Source organism: Gymnoscopelus microlampas (genome assembly GCF_963454915.1).
Source record: "Gymnoscopelus microlampas genome assembly, chromosome: 15".
Taxonomy (NCBI): Eukaryota; Metazoa; Chordata; class Actinopteri; order Myctophiformes; family Myctophidae; genus Gymnoscopelus; species Gymnoscopelus microlampas.
In genome coordinates, this window is record NC_139952.1 from 35,651,485 (window position 1) to 35,661,914 (window position 10,430).

The window sequence follows — 10,430 nt, forward strand, 5'->3', positions numbered from 1 at the left end:
AAGGCGAGCGTGTCAGGGCGACTGGGTGTGGGGGGTGGGGGGGGGGGGGGGGGGTGGGGGGGGGTGGAGATGGATGGGATGGATGGAGAGATGGAGGAGAGGGAGAATGGAGGGGAAGGAAGGAATGTGAGCTATGAGACCATGTGAATAGGCACAGGGTCCTTTATAGGCCCGGCTCAGAAAGGAAGGCTATTCGTTAGCTTGTTGGACAAAGGCCTGGCCCATGCTGAGTGCATTCGATTAGGAGAGTGTTTTTTATATTATACTATATATATATATATTATACTATATATACGGTCCATTTTCAAGGCCATGGAAAAAACACACATCGCGGAGGGCAGAAGGTGTAGTGTGCGTTCGCTGCTGGGGTTACGCTTTAATCTATAGATCGAGAGGCGTTACATGCTGAAAATAGTCGATCTTACAGGCTCAACACGCTGCATTGCGACGCACCGTGAGCTTGTAGATCGGCTATTTTCAGCATGCAACACCAGCGCACAACAACGTATAAATCTGGCTTTAGTCACGCACAGCCAAGTATGAATGTGTAGCAACACAGCAACATCACCGTTCTAAAGTATACAGTATATCGGTACCGTACGTGTTCTGACCTCTGACTCAATTAGCACAAACTTTGACAAAGGTTATGTACTGTATATACTGTATGATGAATCTATTATGTATATTCATAATATAGGTATGAAGATTTGCCATCGGTTTCGCAAGACGCCAAACAAATACAGTCATGTAGAAGTGACACAGACATGTCCAGAATGTCAACGTACAATTATGCAGTTACACCACCTTGCATTCTTCATACAAATCCTAAATGCATACCGTATCTATGCAAGCATGCAACACGTACGCGGACAATGAAATACATACTGTAGATGAAGATATTCGCTCACATACACATCACACACACACACACACACACACACACACACACACACACACACACACACACACACACACACACACACACACACACACACACACACACACACACACACACACACACTTCGATCATAAGGAAAGTCATTTCACGCTATTGTCATCACCCGCTGTGACGATGTGAGTCCAAAATGGCCCCCCTCTTGTTCGACCAAATATGGTCACCTGAACTCTGCTTACCCTCCCCTGCCTGCCTGTCTGTCTGTCTGTCCGTCTGTCCTTCCAACCGGCTAGCGCTATCATTGTTACCGTGGAGACGTTCATAGGCCATTAGACACATATAGACAGAGAGACATCTAGGTAAACACTATTCTCTCTCTCTCTCTCATTCTGTTTTCTGGTTCTTTTTCTCTCGCTCGCTCTCACTCGGCCTCTTTCTGCTTCTCTCTCTCTCTCTCTCCCTCTCTAACAGTCATCTTATCCTTGCGGTCTTGATGGTCACAAAGACCATTAAGAGCTAAATTGGCTGTACTCAGGGACACAGGGTGATGTTTGACTGGGCCGGCTAACTGTGTGCATCTCGCTGTCTTTGTGTGTGTGATTGCCAATCTCATCCATTTGTCTAGTACGAGACACGGCCATTTGTGAGTGCATTTTCTGTATGGATGTGATGTGTGTACACATGAGTACCAAACATACATACTTAGTGAGTGCTTATTACAGGTGTGTGTGTGTGTGTGTGTGTGTGTGTGTGTGTGTGTGTGTGTGTGTGTGTGTGTGTGTGTGTGTGTGTGTGTGTGTGTGTGTGTGTGTGTGTGTGTGTGTGTGTGTGTGTGTGTGTGTAAAAAACGCCAATGCTTCCAGAATAGCATGTTTTATAATTGTGTGTGTATGTGTGTGTTCATCTTACAGCAGCTCTAAATGATAACCCCTGGGCTTAGCAGGGTTCATTTTATTTTATTCCAATGATCAACCAGTGGCACATGCATATTATTTTATGTGTGTATCTGACTGTGTTGTTTGCTTACAGTATATGGGCGACGTGTTTGTAAGCATTAAGTGTGAAAGGCGCATGTGACTGTCTGTGTCCGTGTGCGCACCCCTGAATATCTGTCGTTCCATGTGACTGAATCCATAAACAATTTCAAGCATTAATTTAACCCTGTGAGTGTAAAAATTGACCCGTAGGGATCCATGATGTATGAGAGTAAATGGATAAACATTTGTTCACTCTCAGAGTTAACAGTGCAATGAATCCATAGGATTCACGCCTTACCTGCGATTTGAACCCGGGTCTCTCGTGCGGGCGAGCAAACTTCTACCACTCTTGGCCAGCAGAGATGTTGCACTTATGAGCTTCGGGCAGCACTACTTGTCAACCAGTAGGTGTCCTACCCGACACCAGGGTCTACATGTGTAGGCAGACCACCTCCAACCACAGCAGATGTACTAGTAGTTATATTGTATTAACGTACTTTAACATACTGTACATATTGATTAAGTTAAACCCTATACACTTCGTTGACCGGGGTCCCCCAGGGGTCCATACTTGGTCCCCTCCTTGTTGTCTTCTACCAAATCGCTTTGCCGAAAATAGCTGATCTAAAAGCTTACAACGCTCTGCACGTCGCAATGCTATTTCAGCACAATATTCGCTTATTTTCACCAAATGTTTGCCTGTTAGACATGCCCAGAATAAGGAGGGACGCTAGGGTTATGTGGCTAATGGCATTTTACTCTTTAAAATAATTTCTGGATATGCAGATTTAAGTTAACACTTGTGGAGTGGAACAGAGATAGAGTGGGACTGCGCTCTGAGGCCCGGACCAGGAGGTGGAAGGGGGTGTGAGGTGGCTTAATGCAATAAAGCATGTTGTATTGACATCTGTGTTGTGTCTATTGATTCCCCATTATGGCCCTAACAAACCCTCCTAGACGCTTTGTCATTGGCAATCACGTTAGCACCGGGACTCAGCGCTTGACGACACCTCCTCCCCTCACCTTTAAAAAACGATCCATACACACACACACACACACACACACGGCGGACGGACGGTCGTGCATGCGCAGGCAGGTGTATGAAGTATGAGCGCGTGCGCATGCAGAACGATAACATTCCTGCAGAATCAGCTGAAAGAAAGGGAAATATACGATACATGGCCATATGCGCGGCCGCGCGCACACACACCCAGGCACTCCCCATACACGCACACACAAATGACGTACACCCACATATGCATTTCACGTGCACACATGCCACACCCATGCACTCATGCACCCAAACGACCCACACAAAACACACCCAAGTCCAAACCCATAGACCCACACACAAACTCACACATGCACGCACACACACGCGGTTGGAAGGAGAGAGTAGTCAATGCCGACCAATCAATAGCAGTGCAAGGTTAAGACCACTAACACAATGAACGAGCAGTGAATTCATACTGGTGGTGATAAAACACGCACGCCAGCACGATCTATAATTGACCTCGACGTGCAATTATCGAGTCGTCTACCTGTCCACCAAGCCCCCCCCAACCCTCCCTCCCTGCTTCCCTCCCTCCCTCTCGCCCTACCCCCTGCACAGGGCAGTTTGACACACAGAAATGTAGAGAAACAGACAGCAGTGGGAAATGTGCACATACACACATCTGTTTCTATAGAAATACTATCTACAATCTTCCACTTCCTTGGATACTGTATGCACTTGCTTGCACGATTGTATACGCTCACCTCTACACGCTGGGAAACACATGTCAAAAACACATGTTAATGCAGACACTTAACGTCTGAAATTGCCTCTTATTTGCAAAAATGAAAACCTTTCTCATACACATTTTTGCAATCATGACCACACAAACATGTTCACAAACATGTTCACACACACACACACACACACACACACACACACACACACACACACACACACACACACACACACACACACACACACACACACACACACACACACACACACACACACACACACACACACACACACACACACACACACACACACACACCAATTACTCCAGATATGTGGGCCTTTGCCCCGGCCCGGGTGCCTACTCTTGCCCAGCTACCACACCCGCCTCCTGGGCACACAGAGGTGAGTAGCCAGGTTATGAGATGGAGGTAGTTATCGAGCAACACAGAGTAGCCTGGTGTGTGTGTGTGTGTGTGTGTGTGTGTGTGTGTGTGTGTGTGTGTGTGTGTGTGTGTGTGTGTGTGTGTGTGTGTGTGTGTGTGTGTGTGTGTGTGTGTGTGTGTGTGTGTAAGCAAGCAAACCTGGCTGGAAGGTGTTTTGCTTTGAACTTTGCAGTAAACTTTTCTCTGCACTGCAGAATACGCTTGAATGCAATTGTATCTGATAGAATCAGATTTTAAAAAGAAAAGATTCACAATAGCATAGAACAAATATAATGCACCATACACGCAAAACAGAACAGCACGCCAAAGCACAGGCGGCTCACGACATGCAATAGCAAACATTGACAAAATCCACCCCTCCCAAAATGGACACAGCTTTTCACAGTACGGATTTGACAGCCTTGAGTTTCATATGAGCCACAGTATCTCTCAGGAGAACTTCACAGCGGTGTACATCAAATGAAAAAGCATTTAGATTTCCTTTGTTCAGGTGGGGACAGCACGGCTTCCGAGAAGCCGTGGTTACAGGTCCCTGTATACCCGCCGCCAACCAGTCAACACAGAACACACGCATGCACGCACGGTCTTAAATCTCTAAGGCCATCTATACAGAAGCACAAAGGGTCTGCTTTCTACGGCTTTGTGGTATAACCTTAGCAATAGTCTCAAGTAAAGATAACTGCACAATTGACATCTCTCTTATTTAGAAACAATAATTCAACCCAATTGAGGAACATCAATTTAAAATGTCTTCCTGTTTATTTGTTTATCAAGAAGGAGAAGGATCCCCATTATCTTCTGCCTAAATGGCAGCTAGTCTTCCAGGGATCCAATAATGATTTTGTTCATTTTATGTGTCTCCTCGCTATAAACTAACTTTGGTCATTTCTGCCCGAACAGTGAAAAAGTTTACAGAAACTAATTTGCTTAGTCATAAATATAAATAAGACTTAAGTACCCAAAATGGGTTTAAAAATAACTGTTCTTCAGTAAATTAATCTCATATTGTACTTTTTGCTGGATTACAAATCTGTTTATGAGGTGCACTGAACAATGTATATAAAAGGCACTATTTTACTAGCAAACAAGTTGCCCACGAAACTTGGGCCTTACATAAAAATCTAAATATTTAAACAACTATATATTTTTGTCTGGAGGATGATGGTTTGGATTGGATTTGAATAGTAATCATCTGAACAGTGCCCGCAAATCTCCATTAATGATGTGTCGCAATTGATTTCATCTTCTGGTGTTAAGAAAATAATCAGCATGATAATTGATAACAAATGGTCCCGTATAGCACAGTGGACGGAAATGGCACAATACATTTGTAAGGGTTAACCACATGAACCCGTGCATCCATACTGTGGGCAAGTCATAACAGGCGAACACTTGCCGAAAACAGCTTATCTACAAGCTCACAACGTGCCTCATTGCGACATGTCGTGTGACCTTGTAGATCGCCTATTTTAGGCGAAGAGATTTGGTGTAGACTCGAGGAAAAAAGGAGGGTACCAAATACAGACCCCTGGGGTGCCCCGGACAACAACGTATATAGTGTTACGGTGTTGCAGCTCCACTGGGGTCACCCTTGCTGATAAATATTTACTCATAGTATTGTAAAGAGCTTTGAATTACAGCATGCACAACATATACAGTGTGTTTCAATGTGAGCGAATAATAACCGACAACCTGCTGGCAGTGAGAGTCAGTGGTGAAGCAGCTGTAGGAATGTGTGTCACACTAAGCTGGTCTAAGACCAGCAGTCTGGGAGCTGTAGTGTTAAGGAGTCCAGCCGACAAAACCCCCATAAGCCCTCATTTTAGATCCAGTGTAGAGCTGCTGTCTGCTAGCCTATGCGCTTTAGACAAACTCTCCATCATCTCCCTCTCTCTCCTGCTCTCCTGTGAACCTCGCTCGTCCCTTCGTAAACTTTTGACACCGGGCCTTAGCTCCCTCCAAACGTAAATACACACACAGCAGAGGTGTTTAAACGTGTTTCACGCGTGTGCACACACACACACACACACACACACACACACACACACACACACACACACACACACACACACACACACACACACACACACACACACACACACACACACACACACACACACACACACACACACACACAACCTGCAGGACTCCTGGCCTCACATCAGGGAGATGCGGGGAGAATTGTGGGTAACAGACTTAGCTAAACTGGCTTATGGGCCATGCCAAGCCACGCCAGGCAAATCCAATTGAAAAACCACCCCGTCCACAGGGGACCAGACGGCAGAGGAAGAGGAGAGACAGAGGTGAGAAAGAGATCGAGAGTTTGTTTCTCTGAATAAGCATTTTTGTGAATACTTCAGAGAGGAGAGAGAGAGAGACACACACACACAGACACACAGACAGACAGACAGGAAGTGTGTATCTTTTTAAAATATTGTTGCTGTTGGGCAGAAACCTTGTATCTCCTTAATTTCATGTTTGTTCGTTTTTTTTGTCATAAATTAATGCCCTATTTTATACTTTGTCGTTATGACAGGGTCTCAAATAAGTTGCAAATATAGCCGATCTACAAGCTCACAATGCATCAAATCGTGAGCTTGTACATGCTATTTTTGAAAAACTAAATATTAAAGATTTTGAAAAGGTTCACCTACAGTATAATGACATTGGCCAAAACAGGGACGTCAGGTTGAAAGTGGTTGAGACCATATATGGGTTTTTGTGAATATTTAACCAATGAAAACTATTAACAAGAGCTTGTGACAAAAAAATAACTACATTGAGGAGAAAAGACAACGGTTCCTGAAAGTTAATGGTTTTGGACATATAGATATATTTCTCTGAGCTTATAGAGACAGACAGAATACTGTATATATAGAGATAGCAACAGAGAAAGGGAAAGAGAGAGGAGAGACAGACAGACAGACAGACGGAGGGAGATTACAGTGAAGTGTGTGTTGTACGAAGCACACCAGTCTTTCTGTGTTTTTACTCCTCCTCTCCCCAGGGACGCGGGATGAAAGACGAAGGAGAAGAGGAGAATGGGGAGGGAGGGGGGAGTCGGGGGGGGGGGGGTTACGCTCACCCCTCTCTCCCGTTTACTTGTCTCATGTGTATTGACTGCTCATCACACAAACACGTTTATAGAGGGGGAAAAAATACAACACTGCATTGATCACACACATAAACACACGCGTGTGTGCGCACACACACATATGTGCACACTTTTTCTTCTGTGGGTTTACCTTTGGAATTTGGCCTCATATCTGAAGGCAGAGCTCGGGTTGGCCCCATAAGAATTTAGGCCCCGTAAACTTTCTCCATAAAAGTAATAAATAAATAACATTTCTCCATGCCCACAACACACATTGAAAATGAGGGCCTGCCCCTAAACTGTACGCCGAGTTGAAATAAAGGTTATGATGGCTATGATGACATGCATTTCATGCACAATTACTCACACACTGATTTTCTTTACAATCTCTTTCCTGCCTCCCTAATTCACTTCACTCCACTTCCTTCTTGTTCTAATTTAATTAATGTAAGGTCCCATTATATACCCACAATTGCTCATTCCGTGGGTCTTTAGTTCATTCATTCGGTATTCACCTCTCCTTTTCACTTATCGTCCCTCTCACTTTAATTTCTTTAATGACCTATACAGTGCCACCCCCCTCCTCTCTCTCTCTCTGTCACTCACAGACAGACAGACCGACCAGTGGTCATCCATGGCCTGTCAGGCCACCACCAGCAGCTCTCATTAAAATCTCAACCGTTTTTCTCCTGGTGACATGTACTTAAGGAGATGGCATGAGGTGCCACTGCACGGCGCAGCGTGAAGCCCGAGAGAGAGAGGAGAGAGAGAGAGAGATGGTGCATATACTTAGGCCATCTGTCATTTGAAATTTCCGCTTGAGTGGCACCAACTATAGGGACAGGACTATAGGCTAGTAACACCTTCCAATCCTACTCAGGTTTTTTTTTCTTTTTTATATATACAACTTTTTTGGTCTTGAAATACATTTTCTGTAAAGCAGTCCTTCCTCCCATACATTTAACATCGGCTGTATCATGCATCATGATTTTACAGCTCAGTTTACAATAAGTTGTTGATCTATATAGTATCACAATTCCTGTATCTTGAATATCAAAGATTCATTATCACTAGCATCACTATCAATTTACATCTTAATTTACATTTAATCTCCTGAAAGGAGATATAATAAGACACATTTCCAACCGAGACATGTCAAATCAAAATGAGTAATACATTCAAGGCAAAAATGTCCCATGTGCCAGATGGCTCTCCTGTCATTTTCTTTCTCTCTGTCAGCGTTTGGTTCGTTTCAAAACAGCTGCCAACAAGAAGTCACAAACTCACACAGGTTGTTCAAAATCGCGCAATTTACTGTATGTCCACTCTCTTTATGCATAAATTATGCAATTGTGTAAATTCTTGTCAACTGTCCTTTGCAGGAGGAGAGTGAATTCTAATGGCCCACCACTTAAACCCTCTATACTTAGTCAAATAGACATGAGTTGCCTCCACTTGCCTGGTTTTGCTCTTTTACCTCTACAATAAAGCTCACAGTGGGCTTGTAGATCTGCTATTTTTGGCTAATGCCCCCCCCCCCCCCCCCCCCACAAAAAAAATATGGATGCTGCATGGGGTTCAAGTGGTTCAAAACAAAATAGTTGGCACTATGTGTTTGCACCTTCTTCACCTGAATCTCAAAGTTCCCCTCATCCATCCGCCAGCCACTGTCTCTCTCTCATCCCTACCCCTCTTTGCCCTACGTGGCTTGAGCCAGAAATCGATCCGTGGGGTCGATGAATGACCATGAATATTCTCCCCGAGCCCGGCGACGAGACGGGAGCGGGCAGACATGCGCGGGCTGCTGCCTGCCTGGCCGCAGACAGAGACAGACGGAGCGGAGGAGTGCAGAGCAGACAGATGGGCTGATGGTCGAGATGGATGGATCGCAACAATGAATGGAAGACAGAATGATAACGAGAACCTCCTCGGAGATGGATGCTAATGAGCTAGATTTTTACGCGCCTCCGTTGTTGGTTCATTTGGTTGCTTGGCTTGCAGGCTTTCAGTTTGGGATTCTTTTATTTATGTGTTTTCGTAATATCAAGATAAAGATGTAGATATATATAGACAACATTGTGGGATTGTGTATTTCCCCCCCTCACCATTGTGTGTGAGAGAGGGGATGTGCATGAGCACTTTGGCAGGTGCAGCCAGCTACTGACCATAATAGGCAGCTGTTAAATCTACCTGTTTTGATTTGATTTTTTTCCTCTCGATCACAAGTGGCCTCTATTGCTGAGTTGTGACCAAATTAAATATGCCTCAAATCTTGTTTTTTTGTTTTGTTTTTTTGCCAAACAGAGTCAGGCTTTTTTGTTTGTATGTGTTTGTTTTTGCAGACTGGGAAGTGAACGGTGGCGAGTTAAACGAATGGTTCTCAACCTTTTCAGGCCGCGACCCCCCAAAAATAATCATATTTGAACTGGGGACCCCCCACCCTGACAGGCACTTGGAATTGTAGGAGTTGAGACATTACATTTTGTTTGACTCAGTTTCAGATAAATATTGTGAAAGACTTGCGAGGCGTTGTGAGCGTCACAATTTTTGCCTCTTTCTTATATTATTTTACAATTTGGCCAATGTTTGACCAGTTGTTGTTTATTGTCACTTTACTGTAATCTGGGGACCCACCCCCCAACAAATCATGTGGGGACCCCCTTGGGAGTCCCGACCCACAGGTTGAGAACCACCGTGTTAAACAGTAAAATGATCTGATGGTTCTTACCGGAGCTGGAGCGTGGAGCCAGCGGTGGAGACTTGAGTCTCCAGGCGCTGAAGTCGGAAGCAGTTCTCTGAAAGACGAACGGCACCGGCAGGGGGACAAACATGGTCCGCTGTCGTGCGGCCCGGGGCGGGGGGGGACGTTTAGTTATAGTCGCTACTTTTCTTCTTATCTCGCCTCGTCGTCCCTCCGTCGTTCTGGGCCTTTTCTATGGTGTGATGATGCTCTCCTCCAGGTTAGAAACAAAACAGTCGGCGAGGTGGTCGATGATAACAAGACTTGACTTTTGGTTTTGCTGCTGTTATTCTTTTGGTTGTTTTGTTTTGTTTGATCGAACCTGTCCCACATTCACATGTTTTGGTTTTTGTGCAAGTGTAGCAGTCTCAGCCTGATGACCTAAAACCCTAATATTCTCCCCTCGGTCTATAGGGAATATCCTTAGGTCTAGCGGTCAAGATGTTAGCTTTCCACGCGGGAGACCCAGGTCCTTGTTGGTCCCACGTCGCTTCTTTTAGTCAACTACTAGTCCCCACTTTAGAAGACTAGCACACACACAAACACACA

The 10,430-nt window shown here is 44.9% G+C and overlaps 1 protein-coding gene across 1 annotated transcript in view; it reads right to left on the reverse strand.

Annotated features, from left to right (window-relative positions):
* Window positions 1–9,972, reverse strand: part of pou2f2a (POU class 2 homeobox 2a) — a gene marked incomplete at both ends in the record, with an annotated part of 78,701 nt that extends 68,729 nt beyond the window's left edge. The window contains one exon of the mRNA XM_084079956.1: window positions 9,870–9,972. Coding sequence (XP_083936082.1) covers window positions 9,870–9,972 — 103 coding nt within the window. The remainder of the gene's footprint in view (window positions 1–9,869) is intronic.
* Window positions 9,973–10,430: the final 458 nt, after the last annotated feature.